Source organism: Mercurialis annua, linkage group LG6, assembly GCF_937616625.2.
Source record: "Mercurialis annua linkage group LG6, ddMerAnnu1.2, whole genome shotgun sequence".
NCBI classification, from domain to species: domain Eukaryota; kingdom Viridiplantae; phylum Streptophyta; class Magnoliopsida; order Malpighiales; family Euphorbiaceae; genus Mercurialis; species Mercurialis annua.
The window spans coordinates 43,776,020-43,795,459 of NC_065575.1; the positions used below are offsets into that span (position 1 = coordinate 43,776,020).

Consider the following 19,440-nt stretch of genomic DNA (forward strand, 5'->3'; position numbering starts at 1 on the left):
GAGATGATGTTGTGATGGATCTTGCTCGGTTTGGCCGAGATAATTCCTTGTTTCTGTTTGTTGGTGTTAGTTTAGGTGACATGTATACTTGGTTATGCTCCTTTTTAAAATTGTTCATCTGTCTTGTTATCAATAAACTTTTATTTTAATTGAGCGTTAAGTTTTTCTTGACCAAAAATACATACATGACAATCAAAGTTTGTTTATTTTTTTCTTGGGACAATCAGTTTTTACGTTTTTTTTTTGTCTGAAATTTGTCATGTGTATACATAATTTTATTTTAATATAAATTTTTTAAACCAAACTATATACATACATGATAAATTTTCAAACAAAAATAAGCAAAACCAATTGCCAATTTGCCACGTATGTATTTAATGCCGGTAAATCTCATTGGAATAAAATAAAGTTTAACAATCAAAATAAAACGAATTAAAATTTAGTCATCAAAATGAAATAAGACGATAGTTTGGGTACCTTGACAATCAATTACCCAAAACAAATTCTACTCCACGAATTAAGATTATTGTAGTTAATATACTTTAAATACTATATCAAACCCTAAAGGCTAAACATGTACGTATCCATAACCAAGTGGTCCTAAATTATTTCCTTTTTCAAAGGTATAAAATGCAAATCTAATGAAAATTCCAAATACAAACTGTCAAAAAATCAATGCACCACCTAAATTAGCTAGCCATCCAAAATTTGTCTACATTTGTTGATACCTTTCTTGATTGTGGTCCATTGGCATAATTTTGATGCGAACTGAGCCAGGTATATAAATGCAATACATATGATGGCTTCATAATAACTATAGTATTGGAGTTTGCGTTATAAAATGATGGGTCATTGGTAATATATATATTTTTCCCATGAAATGCATGGTTATTTACTTTTACATAAAACCATATATAAATACGTTACTGCATGCAAATGAATATTAATATATACCATATGTCGGGAATCTAGGGCAAAATGACAAGTTATTTATAGTTTTTTTCTATTTGTATTATAGCAACTGTAAAATGTAAAGGAGCTTTATAAGTTGTTACCTTTTTCCCACATTATGCACTTAGCCCATCATCAATTATACATTAATTTTTTGAGTATTAACAGTATAATTTTATCCATTTTTCATTTACATTTTAATAAAGTTTATAAAAAGAATTCTGAATATGTGTGTCGACCCTTGCACCAGCTTGCAATGAGTTGATAATCTCACGGCTGATTTTAAAATCTTTTGAGTAGTTGAGCTATCAAGAATGTGAGTGAGGCACCCGCTGTCTGATATCTATAGGATGACAAAATGAAGAAGTAGCCGTGGATTGGTCACGAGATGGCACTAAGAAAATCACAAAGTTTCATTTCACTCCTTCAATTTAGCACATAAAATTAGGTCATTTTCTCCTTTTTTTTAAAAAAATGACCTAACCAAACATACATCCAAATTATTTATTATGAAAAATATTAGGATAAGATGATCCAACCTTATCAAAATTTGAATTTATTTGTCCAAAACCACCAATTTGGACATTTTTTTATCTTTATGTCAAATTAGATGGGTATAATGGATCTTTGTTGCTTAGAAATTCTAGTCAACAAAGATTCATTTTGCCCTTCAAATTTAACATAAAAAGGTCAAGTAAACCAAATTCATAATTTTGGACAAATACACTTTTAAAGTAGATTTTTTAGGTTGTTTTACCCCTTATTGAAGTGGCCAAAACTATTGGAGCGATGCATGAATTTGGCCAGCAAAAGGAGCTAAAATGTTACTTTTGAAAGCATTATTGTTCAAAACTATGAATTTGGTTAAATTCAAGGGCTAAAATGAGTTTTTATTGAAATTAAAGCTAACAAGAATGAGGTCCTTTATTGCTTGAGGGACCAAATTAGTCGCGTCAATATATATATCGTCAGGGCCTTCACTGCACTACTGCAATGGCCAGTTGGCCAAGCTTATTATAAAGTTATTTGAAGCAGTAGTAAAAACAAATCGCAAAGCTACAAAAGTACAGTATTATGATATTATCAATCACATGCCCATTCCTTTCAATTCTCATAAAGAAAAAGAAAAGGAAAAAGATTTGAACAATTATTTATTATTATTATCTTAATCAGAATTATAATCAGATTACAAACACGCATGAAAGAAGGCCCCAAAGACCTTTGTATTCAGGCCATTTTTAATTAAGGCCTTGTCTAAGAGGGTTAATTAATTTCCTCTTGTAACTAAAGAAAGAAAAAAAATTGTAATTAAGAAAAGTTTACACACGTGTGATGACTAGCACAGTCCACGTGGCGAAGTAGTATATGGTTAGGCCAAGGTCAGGAGGCCATTTAAAACTTAGAAAAAGAGGCAATTTTCCCGCCAAAAAAGCACACTAACCCACTCTCAAAATCAAAAATCTATAAACAGATAGAGCCATTGATATTGAAATGAACCAAAAAACTTTATTTGGTTTCCAACTCTCAATGAGCTTATTTTCTACAAAACTCTCTATGATTTTTCTTGGCATGACCCACCATTAATTCCTACACTTTCATTCAATAATAGATGCCATTGAATTTCAATCACTCCCCCAATTTCTTCCAAATTGTATAATTATGTGACTCACACAAAATTATTTTAAGGGTAACACAATCCCCACCCTTGGGAATCTGCAATGCCATTAAATAATTATCAATTGGCAAAGTACCCCACTACTGAAAAATATTAAAAAATCATCAAACTCACCAAAAAAAAAACTCTAATCCACACCATATATATACAAAAATAATCTTATATCCCTCGAGTCAATTTTCACCTCAAAACCCTCCAAGAAAAATATTTTGGGGATTCTAGATAACTTTTGGACCACCATTTAATTTCTTCCCTTATTTTCTTTTTGTGTTTTTATATTCTCCATTTGATTTTTTATAATCCCATCTACCTTACTCGGGGTTTCCTTTGTCATCATCATCAACCCATAAGAAATTATTTAATTTTCTCCTTTTATATGATATTGAGGATGACGACGATGATGACGTAGGCGAAGGTGAAGATGAAAACGAAGATGAATCACCGAACCTCGTTTTGGCTCGAATAACTCTAAGCAGTGGTAAAACTTGCGGGCTTTTCCTTCGGTTATTGTCGACTACGAGATCTTGCATTAGCTGATAGCAGCTGATTATTCTTTCCTAAAAAAATTGGACATAAATGTGGAGTTAGGATACGCCCATATGAAATATATTGTGTCAAATAGTGTATGCATAGCATGTTCTTACTTTACTTAGCCCATCACACCACGTTTCGGCATGTTCAGGACTAATAAGAGACAAGTTTGGTATTTCATTGGCTGCAGAAAGCATAGCAGCGGCACCAATGCTGGACGGCCAATACTCGAGAAAGCTCGTTTCTATATTCATATATACCCGAGATTAAAAACTTTGGTACACATAAATCGACATTATACATGAACTAATCAATCACATTAATTACCTTGCATATTAGATAAGATAATATCCGTAGCTCGTGCGATTAGAAATCCAAGATACGCTCCCGTTGAATCCATCTTGCAAGCAAAAAATGCGAGAAAGCTAAATGGTGTTATAGATCGTAGCCTCCAATCCAACACATTAAGAACAAGAAGTTCCATCCGTCGGATTGTTCTTGGTTCGAACACAAATTTGGCACCTTCTACTTGAAGATCCAATAGAGAAGGAACCAGAGGTTCCTCCATTTTAGCTGCTAATGATAAGCAAGCAACTGATAATAGTTGCATTGGCCATCCATTTGTTTGCTGCAACAGTGAATAAACCCATAAAATAAAATTAAAAATGTGAAACAAATAAAATTAAAAATGTGAAACTAATTGATATCCACTAATTATAGGCAGAAGGTACAAAAAAACCTTTGTAGTTTTCATAAAAGTACAAATCAGCCCTTTTACTTTTTTGAGGTATAATTAAGCCCTTTTTGTTTTCAAAAAGAACAAATAACACCTTTCATCCAGCATCATTAGAAACACTCATTAATGGCTGACATGTCTTTCATAATCATATAGGAAAAAAATTCAAAAATAATTTTAACGTTTAAAATATTTACCGAAAATTTGAGGGGGTAAGTGTCCCAAAAGTAAACTAAAAGGGTTTATTTGTTCGATTTTAAAACAACAAGGGTTTAATTGTTCAATTTTAAAAACACGAGGGCTTAACTGTGCCCCATAAAAGTAAAAGGGCTGATTTGTACTTTTGAAAAAAAGTTGAGGGTTTTTTTGTACCTTCTGCCCTAATTATAATACCAATAATTAAAAGCTAAAGCTATTCCTAGAATGACACGTGACGGAATTATTATAAAGAAAGATATTATGAGAGTACAAAACTTTATAGTAAGAAGCATAATGAATACTCTAATAAAGTTATTTTACACTGCAGTTAAATTAAACAACCAACAAACTACAATAATTGTTCGGTCGAATCACAAAAATACCAACCAGATTGAGTCAGATCTTAACGAATATCTTAAATTTTATGTCTTGAAAATCAAAAACAATGATTCTAATTTGTTGAAAAATAATAATTTTATATGAAGATTATTTATATTAATAATAATATGAAAATATAAATAAAATTAAAATTAGGTATTTTTCATTAATTAGGCACTCGCGTCATTTTCGTGGTTTTGAAAAGTCAAACTGAGTTACTGCATGCAGTCAAAATACTTCTTTTTAATTAATTACCGTGACGATAGTAATTCTATCTTTTAGTATAGATTCGTTTTTTCTTAGAAAATAAAAACAAAATCCTTGGATGAGAAACTTTACCGGCAATGGACGAGAATAAAGGAAGCGATCCAAATAATTAACGGAGAGATACGCCGTCAATGGCTGAAATCTATAGTAAGCTTGCACCTGTTAAGAACAAAACAAAAATACACACAAATAACGTGCACCGTAAGATCCAACGGCTGAGATTTATTTTAGCATCAGTTTTGTTACGAAAATCTTCGATAATGGCAAAATAGTAAATAAGACTAAAATCATAGCAATTACTCTGAGAATCCATGCAACTGAATCTTCTCGAGCCGATGCGTCGAGAGAGCGAGACTGGAATCGCGATAAATAATCAAATCCAGGGACGAAGTTCCGCTCGTCCTCGATAAAACTAGCAATCGATTCTTCGCCAGCACCGGCGGAAGAATCGAGGTCCGATGAGCATTCCGGCGAGTCATCGGATGAGAAGATTTCGGAGGATTCCTCGCTGCAGAGAAGATCGGTGAAGCAATCGGAAAACGGGATTGACATGATCGCCGGCGGTGAGTTCTCATTCCGTTGTCATTTCTCTAGACAGTGAAGCGAGAAGCTAGAAGCTAAAGAGGTAAGGTTTTCTACAAAAATGTGTTTTCTTAGACTATAAATATGAGGTGATGTTATTTTATTTATTTTTTATTTTTAATATTTTTTTAGATTTTTAAGAGGGAAATTTTCGTTTTTTTTTTCTTATAAAAAAATTTAGATTTCATTTTTGGGAGGGGGTGTGTGTGATTTTGCCGGGAAAACGGATTTTGGTTTGAAGACGGGAGTCAATTAGTGAAGTGAAGTGAAGGGGAGCGTATATTTGATAGCTGACTAATTTTAGAATATTTTAATTATTAAAATATTGCATTTCCACTTTACGTAGGGCTGGATCTACTGCTTAGAATTAGATGAGAGCTATTTTAATTGGCAAAAGATATAGACACACTCTTGAACTTTTTATAAATATTATTTATGTCCTTGGACTTTGAATAGTTTCAACCCAGTCCCTAAATTTATAATAGTACAAATGCAAAACTAAACGTAAATAGTCTGTTTGAAGGATTGATTAGCATCAGTTTTTGTAAGTTTGAGTAATGGATTGTGGCGAGTTAGAATTTAAGAATTTAAATGTGATTTTATGAAAATTTAAGAGTAAATCCAATCTTTTACTAATTTTAAGTAAAATTAAAAGTGTGAAATGTTCCTAATTTCAACCAATACTCTAAATAGTTTTAAAATACAATAAGTATTTTATATATGAAAATAAATTTTAATTAATAAAAAATTAAAGTAAAAATCAAAAATGATAAGTAATTAGTATTTCAAATACAATGGATGATTAATTATTTTTAAAAAGTAAATGTATGGTTGCTTGTATTTTTTTTAAAACCAGAATAGACAGTTAGTATGGCAAAATTAATTAAAAATTGGATGCCTATAGAGTATGATTATATATTAAATTCTAAAATAAAATAAATAAAAATTGAGAAAAACATATTTTACCTATTTAATTAAAGAAATCAAACTAACAAAACTATTCCCAAAATTTCAACATAATTCTAAAGAATTATCTATTTTTTAATCAATTAAATTATAAGTGTTTGCACATCAAAGATAACAAATATGCAATTGGAATTAAAAATAAATAAAATATGCATAATAAAAAGGTAAAATGCACAAAAATCAAAAATATAAAGAATATATGATATTTGAAATTTGAAATTTGAAATTTGAAATTCAGTTTAGGTAAGTTGTTCTTTTCATTGTGCATTTCCATATTTTATTTTTTTATTTTTTTAATAATTAAAAAGAGAAAATGCTTGTAAAAAAATTTTAACAACAGCCTAGCAACTTGCTCTTCAGCGCTTACACCATTTGAGTTATAACTCATCGTTATCTTTTAATATTTTAATATGACTTAATAATTCAATAGTTTAATCGAAAATAATAATTCACTAGTTTTTTTAGTTGTTTGTCATTATAAATAATAAGGTAGGTTAAATTAGTCAAATCCATCAAACCAATAATTGAATGTGAGGTCAATTGATATCAGATAATTATTTGTGATAACGTACAGATAATATATGATCATAGGGGCGAAGCAGCCTCGACAAACTGAGAGGACACTAAGTCCATCTAACCGAGTTTTTAGCTATGTCAGATCGGTAACCGAGATACCATTGGACGAGATACAAAACCACGTACCTTACAAAGTTCCTAAATTCCGAGATGCCAATATCGAACTATGAATAAACCGTACCTAGCATCACCACAATGACAACATGACTTGCTCTCCGGAATTCGCACCTAGATCCCGAGATAAAAATACCGAAATATAACGCAGGCCTACTTATTAGGTTAACACCGAGATTCCAAGATACAAAGGCCGAGATATAACACGAGACCTATTTAACAGGAGAAAGAACCACTAGACACGGTCTATATAAGTCACATTATGGAAAAACCCTAAGATACTTCTTTCCACTCACTAAAATATTATTCTTTTTCTTCTTTTTCTTTCTCCGACTACAAAGTTTGACTTGAGCGTTGGAGCGAACGCTCGGAGACCCCCTCTCCGGCGTTCTTTATGACCTCCGTTTATTGGTGTTTGCAGGCTTTAGCAGATCGAATTCTTTTGGTGATTTATCAATTTGTAAGATTAACATGATACAAATAATTTAAAAACGCAGTAAATAATGTTTATCTTCAAAGAAATTTTTATTTTGAAACTTATTTTGTCTATGCATAATAATAATTACATTTCTAAAATTAAAAATATTTTTTGGACATTGAGAAATGCCATATTGTTAATTATATTTACAATTAGTAAAAGGTGCTCATACACCCTTAAGTTTTATGATAGACTATTTATATGTCCATGAACTTTAAGTCTGGACAATTTGTTCCCAAAATTTATAGAAATTGGTAAAAATTAGCCTAACATTTTTTAAACACATGGAATGTATAGTTTGCACTGATTTTTTGAAATTTAAAAATCATGTTGCACCGAACTAAAGTTTACAGGCATATACTTATTATTTCATTAAAAAGTTAAGGGAGAATTTTTTTTTATTCCGTAATATTGATCATCTCGTTTTATTTTTTAGTTCCATCATTGACTAAGAAAATAAATTATTTTAATCTCTAAGATTTTAATAGGATAAAATTATAATTTCAATTTTAAGGTTTAATATTTATAATATAAATTAAAATTAGAAATAATTTACTTATTGCTAGTAGTCTAAAAGAATTGAACCTAATCATATCATTAATTCCATTAGCTGAAGAAAATATAATCTGTCTATATTTATAGATATTCCAAGAAATTATCATCAAGGAAAAAAATTATTTTTCTTAATTATATTACATCAGTCATTTTTTTTAAATATATATTAAATCAGTGTTAAGAATCCGGTTTTACATTGTTGGATGAAAACTGAGAAGTTGTTAGATCTCAGCAACGTGCTTCTCATGGTTCAAACTTCAAAGTTCAATTACTCTTTTTGAGACTTTATCATGGAATAAATTATGTTTGTTCATTTGAATATATTAATTTTTTCTATGTACAATATATTTATTTAGTGATATTCTTTGCCTAATTCCATTTGTCAATAATAACTATACACATTAATACATTCAATATAGTATAATTTTATTTTTATATTTTCTTATCACAATAAATACTTCATACCTTATTAAAAAAATTATTTAAAAATAATAACAAATCTTCAAAATCTAAAAATAAATAAATTAAATATAATAAAAATAAAAATTACCAATTATAAAGAAACATCTAACTTTTTTAATCAATTAAAACAAAACAGAGAAAATTTAACTTATTGATTTATAATTTAATTGTTATAAAACATATATACAAGATATGTCTAAAATTTTGAGTTTTGTTTGATATATTAAGAAAATTATAAATGCTTTCTAACCGTCAATGAATCCAAAAAAAAAAGAGACGATACAAATAAATCTAACAAATTTATCTTTTAGAGAATAAATTTAGCCAACTTAAATTAGTGACTTGATCAGATACCATTTAGAAAATAAAAGGACATCTAATTTTTTTAGAGAATATCAAATATGAATTAAAATAAGTTTATCTATGACTGATTTAAACAGTATTATGTTGGAATTATTTTTTAGTAATCTGTGAGCTCTTTAATTAAATAAAAGAACTAAATTAATAAATGCATGTCTCTACCGGTATTTTTATCCTTTAAATTAAAATTAAAATTAATTATATTTACTAGCATGTTTATATATATTTCTTTAATTTATTTTGTCAATAAAAATATTTATTAAATTATAAATTTATTAGAGTATGGATGGAATTATCTCTTTTTTTGAAATAGGGAGTAGTATATTTTAAGACTAAGCAAAATTTATAAATCAATATATAAAACTTAATGATAAAATTTCAAATTAAATTAAACGGATTACATAAGTACCACGAGGATAACAGTATTATCTATATTCTTTATATTAGTGATATTTTATAAATTGTGTTCAAAATATTAGTATTTTATTTGAAAAATATAATAAATAGTAAAATATTTTCTATTAAAAATTTAATCAAAAAATTAAATTTTAAAATAGGTGGGACGGATTTGAGTGGCTATCATAATTCTGTAGGCTTAATACATAGTTTGACCCCTGAACTTGTACCCTTTTACCCATCTAACCTCTAAACTTAAAGTCTCACCTATCGAACCTCTGAACTTGTTAAATAATCCGATTTGACCCCTGAACTTGATAAATATGTAAATATTGAACCCTTCGTGTCCACCTGTCACTTGAAACATTCTAGAAGAAATTGTGTACGGAGGGGTTTAATGTTTACGAATTTATCAAGTTCGGGGGTCAAATCGGGTTATTTAACAAGTTCAGGGGTTCGATAGGTGAGACGTTAAATTTGGGGGTTAGATGAATAGATGGGTAAAAGGGTATAAGTTGAAGGGTCAAACTATGTATTAAGCCTAATTCTGTATTATGATTCTCTATGCATGCATGTGTTCCATCAGACGATGCAAACTGAATTCTGATGAGTCAATGGAGGGGTTCTGTTTAATTCAGAATTCAGAGGCCACATGATAAATAAATAAATGAATTAATTAGTTTTGGCTTATCTGCTTTCCCCAAATTTAAAATCAGAAGAAACCATGAAAATGAAACAACAAGAAAGTGGGTGTAGCTTTCCCTGCCAAATTTGGTGTTTTGGACATGTCTAAAACTCCAGCTAATTAAAGTAAAATATTGGGGAAATAGTATGGAACAAAAATGTTTGACTATTAAAAACAATTAATAAATATTGATTTTCAAATTATAAAAAACATATTAATAACAATATTATTTTATTTTTTCATGAAGTATAGACTATATAATGTATTTTTTTCTATTTTAAAAGTTTAGCAGTTTAAAATTTATTGTGACAGCTTTATTGAATAATAATTAAGGAATATATTTTGTTGATATGCTCGAAAAATTCTTTTGTAAATCTAGTTCACCACGTAAAATTACGAATTATCCATTAAATACATGACACGTTACATCATTAAATGTCACATCCAGTCATTAAATATAATATCAATTAGTGATATTTTAATTAGTATTAAATGTTTTATATTGATTGGATGTGACATTTAATTATGTCATTTGTCATGCATTCAATGTATGGTTTTATAATTTTATGAGTAATGCTATATAACCCTCCTTTTTAACCCACCTTCTTTAACCTACCTTACGTGTCATTAAAAGAGTGGATGAATTAAAAGTTGGAATTTAAGATATACACTTTTGGAGGTGGATTTGACGAATTAAATGCTGTCACGTAAGAAGGGACAATGAAGGTGGTACAATATGGTGGGTTAAATAGCATTTTCTTAATTTTATATGGCGAACTAATTTCACATAAAAAATTATCTCAGTGATCATTAATTGTTGGTCCTTCTGCATTAAACCATCAATCACTAAGCATCGATTGATGGAATAAGTAAAAATGTGGCATTAGGATGGTAGTTTCAGCCATGGTATTGCCGCAATAAATATCTAGTGGGCTGAAGGGAGCGGTTGTCCACCCTTATTTTCGTCTTACTCTGCCTGTAATATTCACTTATTCGTTAAAAAGATTAATAGTACTATGATGGTATTTAGATATTAAATTTTAAGATAGATATTAATTTTGATTTATTTATTTACCAATTAAATTTATTTTTGTTTTAGAAAATATCAATGATATGATAATCTGAAATTTAAATACATTAATAATGATTGTGTTATTATCTAACTATTTAAATTTGCATATAACTATTCCAACAAATTACTAAATGTTAGTTTAAATTAAAATAGTATTATTTATTATTTTTAAATGTATGATAGTATTAAATTTGATTAGTTAAACTATACATAATGATATCTCTTAGTATGACTTTAAACTTATATCAACATCGACACAAATTTTAAATGACATGGAGTCGTATTGAATTATTGACTTGATCAATTATCTTTAAATATCTCAACTCAAGTTATTATGTAGGTAAATAAATTTGATTTTACTAATAAAATAAAAGTCGAGTTATTAAAAAAAGTTAAAGTTAAATTATTCAAATTAAAAAAATGAAACTTGAATAACCATTATCGTAGAAATCTTGATACCTCGACAAGAACACATAGCCTACATGCCAAAAGATTAAAATTAAAGAAGGCTATGCTAAAATCTAATAACACCAAAATGAGCAAATTATTTTCTAAAACTCGTGGGTATGGCAACACATCAAGCACTTGCATTTGCAACAATAATGAGCAAATTATTTTCTATGTTCTAATTATTACTCATTCACAATGAACAGATTTTCATTGCACAATCACTAAAGTGTAAGATTTTGCAAACTCTCCACCTCACATTTTTAGGTGCAATTAAAGAAAACAGCTTGTAGCATCCATTAGAAAACATCTTATTGATTATGAATTATGACGTATATAATGATGCAAATTTCTTATGAAATTTTACAACAATAATGTCTAAAGTTTTTTTAATATGCTATTTTAATATCTAGACTTTTATTTCCTTTAAATTGGTATCTCATTTTTTGAATAAATATACCCAATAATACTTTTATTCATTTTCCGTACAACTGTACCAAAAAGAATAAAATTAATTATATATTTACTATAATTTAGTAGCAGAGTCGCTCAAAGGCGGGCATATGCGCTTGTCCTATTCGGAATTGATCAAAGACTTCAATTTCTTTAAAAAAGAAATTATGATTCGGAACTCTGTCTATTTAGTATGAAAAAAATCGTCGATTAGAATTTTATTCTTACGGTTCGCCTTCGCCTAAAAATATTTCTTGATTACCCCAAAGATTAAATTTCTTTGTGGTTTTAGAAAAATGACAAATGACAATATCAATTTAAAATTTAACTTTGAATTACGAATTACTTGGTGGTGAAAAAAAAAAAACTAAAAATACTCGTTTGTTGCATTCTTAGATTGAAAAAAAGAAAATGTTAAACTACTAATTTTTAAAAGGCTTAATAAAAAAAACCCACCTTTTAGCTCCTTTTCAATTGCACCCCGACGTTTTAATTTTGTCAGCTACATCCAAATTCGCACCTTTGGGTTTCAATTCCACCTTCAAAATTAAATTGGACTCTTTTTCACTAGGGAAAAAATTATAACCCCTTATAAAGTACTCGTTTGATAAAAATAAATGACTTATTTTTTTTTCCAAATGGAAAAGAAATTAATTTAGTACTTGATGGTGAAATTGAAATTTTAAGGTACGAATTTGGATGCAGCTGAAAAAATTGCAACTTCAGAGTGCATTTGGAAGGGGCTAAATTGTGAGTTTTTTTTTTTTATGATTAAACTTTTATAAAAATAGAAATTCACACACTAAAACAGCACATAAAAATCAGGCCATCAATATTAAAAAAATCAAATTTTTTATTACAAAAGTAGTAATTATTTATTTTATTTTAGATATGTGTAATAAAGTTCAGATTTATTTAGTCAATATTATTAACTCTGTTAAAACCTAATATATTTAAGAAAGTCAGAAATTTGAATACTGTATTGGATGGCAGAAAACTTGGTGATCTCCACATATATACTAGCTAAAGTTAGGCAAATTAAATTAACGAATAGTAAGCATTGTGGAATTGATTTTATATGTAAAAAATTCTAATTAATATTTTTGTTTCTCCTTAAAAAAATGTCCGTTCTTCTCTAATGATCGAGTTTTCAATGATATGAGCTTTATATTATGTCTATTTGCATTTATGTTGATGAAATTAAATAGTGGGTCATCCTCACAATAAGCTAACGTATTCTACTATCCACCTCTCATTAAATTCGAATTAGCACGATAAAAATCAACATAATAAAATACTTTAAAATTAATATGATGTTAAGTACTGGAAAAATTCAACTGATGTATAAAAATATATTCATTCACACACACATAATTAGTGTGGGATTATCCGATTTCAACATTCTTCCTCATATGTAGCATGACCATAAGCTGAACAAACAATCTCCTCTCATGCATTTCGTTAGCTGGGCTAATTTAAATTCAAATTGTTTGAATAGACAAAACTCTAATATAATGTTAGATTTATTTTTAAAACCAAATTGATGTTACTTAGGAATACTCAATCTATATATAAACATATGTCAATTTACACACACAATTAATATAGAATTATCCCATTTCAACGAATGTAATATCATTATATATCGACACTAATTAATCTATGAAATCATTGATTTTTAAATGATCTTACCGTGTGATTGATTTTTCGTATAGTCGAATAATTATTCACTTAAAAATAAAATAAAAAATACAATTAGTTTAATTATTTGTATATAAAATAAGTACATCGTTTGATATAGACAAGATTACCTGCGGCATCCTTTATCAAAGCTCATTGATTTTAATTTTTAATATTATTTGTATGAAAACAATTTGTAATTTGCTATGGTCAAAGATCATATCATATGTCAACAAATTATTAATGCGAGATAATATTCTATTAATTTTAATTTTGATGTATTCTACGTAGGGAATGGAAGGGATAGAGGCAGGGGAGCATGCATAAATAATGTATATGTTTTTTAAGACAAGGTGCGTATTTACTTCCCTTTTTTCCTTTTATGTGGTTTAATAATTTGCTGGATAATAGTAATATTATATATAGTACTATAACCTTTTTCTATTTATCAACAAACATTAATAGCTGATGCTTACCTAATTTTTTTTTGTTGTCCATTCGATTTTCAGAGTTTCTCCCTGATTAATCCGGATTCGACTTGTATCGCGCATCTGACATAATGGATGAGTCTGTTAGCGGAAATTTTCTGCATGCACAAAACTCGAACATGAAATCTTATTTAAACAATATCAAGCCGCTTATCATTTAAACCGACTCTCGTTGGTAACGCTAACCTAACTCGTGTATTATTTATAGGTAATAGAATTCTCTTCACTTATTACATGTGAACTTTTTAATGTATTTATATTATTAGTCATTTAAAGAATTTTTTTTATTGATAATACTTGTTTTTATAACATCACAAGGATATATATTGCTATTTTTTAGATTTATTTTTTTTATCAATGAATAGCTTGATAAAATTAAAAGAAATAATATAACATAATAAATAATTTAATAAAAATATATTATATTTATTAATGTGTAATAATCCGGAATGATTTTTGTTTTCATCAAAACAAATAAAAATATTTTTTTTTACTATAAGAAATATTGTATTTGATAACAAAATTTTTGCAGCTACCTTTTTTTTGCTGCTAAAACATTTTGCAGCAATAATTTTAAAAATTGCTGCCATTAGTTAAGTTATATTAGCATTTTATATTAAATTTTGTTGTCAATTATTTAAGACAATGTTTTATTAGCAGGAACATGCCACAATTTTTTTTTACTATATATTAATAGCAACAATTTTAGCACTATTAGCAGTAAAAATATTTGCTGCTAGTTTTAGTATTTCTTGTAGTGTTTGTTATTCGACATGATCATAGAATCAAATTAGAAGTTGTCATGTCATGTATGCTACAATCTTCAATTACTCATTCTTTTTTTCAAAAAATACCCTAATTACTTTTCCTATCTATTTTAAAATTCAAACATTTATATTTATTTATCAATTACAATTGAATTTTTAAATTTTTATAATTTTTTCCAACTTAAATTTTTTTCATGTAACTGTAATTAAAATTTTGAGTTTTACTTTTTAAATTTAAATCTTTGCGTCGTTTATCAGTTACGATCAAATTTTAAGATATTATCTAACTTCAAAATATAGTTATTGGTCACAATAACGTTTGGATTTAAAAAATAAAGTTTAAGTTTTTAGACATAATTATAAAAAAAACAGATTTAATATAAATATAAATGTTAAAAAAATTAATTGTAATTGATAAAAAAATATAAAAGTTTAAATTTAAGAAATAATTTGGACCAATTGTTTGAATAAAAATGGAAAAATAAAACACAAAGTGGAAACATCATCTTCAGCATTTATTTGTTGCCTTTTTTATATATTTCAACATTGTATTATTTGGCTCTCAAAGATAAAATTTTAAATTTCCTCAAAAAAAAAAGATAAAATTTTAAATTTTATCAAAAGTAGCTTATAAAAGATATATGTATATTTTCTTCTTTTTTTGTTTTTTATGGCCCCCTTGTTCTAATTTTTTTTATTCCTGCACAAATAAAAAAATGATTATTTGGTTTTTATTTTTCATGTTGTTCTCGATTATCATATCAATTATTTCCTTTATAAATTATGATGGTTAGTTGTCATATACTCATATTATATTTTATAGTGTATACTCAATTGCTACGATAGTACGACATGTAGTTTCAGCGGTGAAGCACACAAGTAGTTAGATGAATTTAGGTACAGCCTGAATGGGCCTAGGATTCTGATGTATGTGTGCATAGGACCCAATATCACCTTTTTGCTTTGGTCGGCGAGGTGGGATTAGCACATTCAGTCGGACATTTTTGGATTTTTTATTTTTGTATGCCTGTAAAGCATTAAAATTTTCGGTTTAGTGCCTCTTTAAAATTTAATTTCAAAAGAGTGTCTGAGCCCACGCGTTCCGCATTGTGGGAATGCGGAACACGTGGCGTTCCGCATTGTGGGAATGCGGAACACGTGGCGTTCCGCATTCCTACAATTTAAAACGAATTAATTAGCTGATTAAATCAATAATCAGCTAATTAAGCAACTTTAATATTTGGGCACTTTAATAATTTTAAAAAACGATATAATATTAAGAAACGATTTTAAATTAATATTAACAAACGATATAAATTAACAAATGATATGATTTTAAAAAACGATATAATATTAATTTTATTTAAACAACGATTTTCAAAATAAATAATATATTAAAAATACAGCATCTACTACAAATGACAAAAAAGCAAATCTAGTGTACCAATATTATCTAAATAAAAATTTAATCTAAAAATTATATATTCATTTCGTCTCAATAAAGTTTGATCACTTAAAAAAAGTATATTATTAAAAAAATCGACTTGACATTTATAAATTTAAAAAATTTGTATGGTATTGATAAAAAAAAATTAAAACGCAGTATGATATTTTTAACTCATATTAAACTGAGTTGTTTCAATTTTTTTATTAATATTATCATACTAATTTTTTAAATTATACAAATGTTAAATCGATTTTTTCAATAGTATATTTTTTTTAAGTGATCGAATTTTATTGAGGCGAAATGAATATATAATTTTTAGATGAAATTTGTATGTAAATAATATTGGTACACCAATGATTGGGGAGACAAAAGTACTCCCCAATCATTAGGGAGTAATTAATCAACTGATTAAATAATTAATCAGTTGATTAATGCGTTCCGCATTGTCGGAATGCGGAACGCCACGTGTTCCGCATTCCCACAATGCGGAACGCATGGGCTCAGGCAGTCTTTTGGAATTAAATTCCAAAGAGGCACTAAACCGGAAATTTCAATGTCTTATAGGCACACAAAAATTAAAAACCCGACATTTTTAGCCCTTTTACTTATAAAAATAGAAAAAAAGGTTATTTATGCCTTTAAGGTTTGATTTTAAGATCATATAAGCCCTCAATATTTAAGAAGATTTAAATATATCCCTAACATCTTAAAAAATAAACAGTAAGGCCCCATGATTTGGACAACCATGTTCCTAACGTATCATTTATGCGTTCAAATTGAGGGTCTGATTATCAATATTTTTTTTAACCTTTTTGGACGTTGAGGGCTTACTTAATCCTGAAGTCAAAAAGAGACATAAATAATCCTTTTTCCGATAAAATATAATCCATTCTATTTATATTTCTATCAAGACTTGGAAGGTTTTTGTATCACTCTATTTTTTTTTAAAGAAAATGGATAATTTTTTCTTTTATTAATAGAGTATTTTTAAATAAATAAATTCTTCCATCAATGAAAAACACACATCTTTCCCTTAAAATGTGATACAAAAAAATTGTGACAAAAATATTAGCACGTAGAGAATATGATTTAAAAATATTTTATAAATAAATGAATAATATATATTTATTAAATCAAATTATGTAAAACATAATTATTCTCGTAATTTTTATTTTATTTTTTAAATATTCATTTCCAATCTTCTATCATTGTTAGCATACTTTTTCATTTGTTGAATTTATATGTAAGGTATTCAATTGCGATGATATAGTATTAGTATATAACGATGTAGCACGGTGGCTACACTCCTCGCTGTACATTCTATAAAGTTAGAAGTTCGACCATGCCTACCGTTAGTTGATTTCTTTATTTCATCTAATTCTACCACTAACATATAACACGTATTTTCGATAACAAAAAATTATGGTGGTATATATGCCCTTTTAAAAATTAATAAAATTGAATCAACAAATTTCATATGAATTTAGCAAGAATAATTGTATATATATTTAGATGGAAACTTCGATTAATTAAATTTAATCACTCGATTATGTTAAATAAATTTGTTTATAATTATTTGTCCATTTGAAATTTAAATACGACTTTAGTTATTATTTTTCAAAATCCCTTCCTAATAAATAAAAACTTCCTAATAATAAAAGTATTAATAACTAGTAGGGTTGTATAGTATTTATTCTTATAATTTAAGACAAATATCCACTTTTTTAATATATGTAATTTTAGTTAAATAGACAATTAAAAAAAAGGAGGGAGTATAAACCAAGATGTAGGTAATACCTTATGGTTTTAAAAAATTATAGTGCAAATAATCATGATTTTGGCGATAGTACATCTATAGCTAGGTATATAATGTCACATTGACTTTTTCCTAGAATATAAAATAATTAATACCAAAATAATCCACATCTTATGCTCTTCTTTCTAGTTGGGTAGCTCAATTGATATAATCAAACTAGATTAATAATTAATTTGTATATCTATATACACTTTTGAAAGTGACTAGAGTTTTATGGATTCTACCTAATGCATTTTACATCCCCTTTAAATGCATGATACATTTAATAATATTAGTCCCTTTTGTTAATTAAATTAGTATTTTCTCATTGATAGCAACTTAATTAATATAATCCAATTTCGTACTGTTATTTTTGCTTATAAGAAAATTAAATAATTTAATTAATAACAAACTCCTATAGTTCGTTGTATCATGTCATTGAGTCGTAAGCAATTCTATGATTGGAATGAAAACATTAATAATGTGGGAGGCAAATTTGTTAGGGTTTTGTGAACATATTATGCTCCACCATTACTATATATCTAGATCCAAGGGTTCTGTCTAAAATAAATCCAAATTTATTTTATCTTTTTATAATATAATTCAATTCACATTTAAACTAGCGTATGTCTTCTTCAATCTTTTCATTCTTTTAATTTTAGAGGCTTTCATGTCATCAACTTCATGGACATATGTATGAGTTGATGGCCCAACTCATTGAACTCAATATGTAAAAGGCCTGATCCATAAAAATCCATGTACTTTCAATTAGGTCCATCTTAAAAATTTATTATTAAATAAATCTTTATATTATTTATTTTTTGTTTAATAAATAGTTTTTTGAACAAAAATTATAAGTGTGTAACTCAATCTCTGATAAATATTTATAACTAATAGCTCCTATATTTTAAAATTTATGTTTATCAATTTCTTTTATAAATTTTTTTATTCAATAGATTTTTATAGTTATAAATTTTTGTTTTCTGCTCTCTTTTAAAATTTGATGTGTCACACATTTTACAACTCGTCAAGTTAGTTGGATATTTAAATTTGATCCTACGTGTATTTCACGGTGAGTATAATGCACGTCCATTTAAGGCTTAAAAAATACAAAATAAATTAAATATAAGGACTTTATAAATATAAAATTTTAAAATGACCAAATAAATTAAATATAAGAAGTTCTATACATTTCTGACTTCTGAGAACTCTATCGATTAAGATTAATATTTGTAAAACCAAAATGTAATGCAAAAAACACATTTCTGAAATTTGGAAAAAAAATAAAATACAATGTTTGGCGTCGCCCGGGTTCGAACCGGAGACCTTCAGTGTGTTAGACTGACGTGATAACCAACTACACCACGACACCAAGCATGCA

At 27.5% G+C, this 19,440-nt stretch overlaps 1 protein-coding gene and 1 non-coding gene across 2 annotated transcripts; both read right to left on the reverse strand.

The window, feature by feature from the left end:
* Nucleotides 1–2,089: 2,089 nt before the first annotated feature.
* LOC126686460 (cyclin-D1-1) lies at nt 2,090–5,552 on the reverse strand. Its single transcript, XM_050380514.2, has 5 exons — nt 5,037–5,552; nt 4,809–4,895; nt 3,485–3,785; nt 3,271–3,401; nt 2,090–3,183 (listed from the first exon to the last, which is right to left on the reverse strand). Exons 1-5 carry the CDS (start codon nt 5,286–5,288, stop codon nt 2,938–2,940), a joined length of 1,017 nt encoding a protein of 338 aa, XP_050236471.1. The 5' UTR covers nt 5,289–5,552; the 3' UTR covers nt 2,090–2,937.
* Nucleotides 5,553–19,357: 13,805 nt separating this feature from the next.
* On the reverse strand, nt 19,358–19,431 carry TRNAV-AAC (transfer RNA valine (anticodon AAC)). The gene has a single exon. It is a non-coding gene; the product is annotated as a tRNA-Val (tRNA).
* Between the last annotated feature and the right edge of the window lie 9 nt (nt 19,432–19,440).

Coding starts and splice junctions, on each gene's coding strand:
- LOC126686460 (XM_050380514.2), bottom strand. CDS start 5,288: ATGTCAATCCCGTTTTCCGATTGCTTCACCGATCTTCTCTGCAGCGAG. Junction 4,896..5,036: donor CAGTTGCATGGATTCTCAGA/GTAATTGCTATG, acceptor TGTTCTTAACAG/GTGCAAGCTTACTATAGATT. Junction 3,402..3,484: donor TATCTTATCTAATATGCAAG/GTAATTAATGTG, acceptor ATATGAATATAG/AAACGAGCTTTCTCGAGTAT.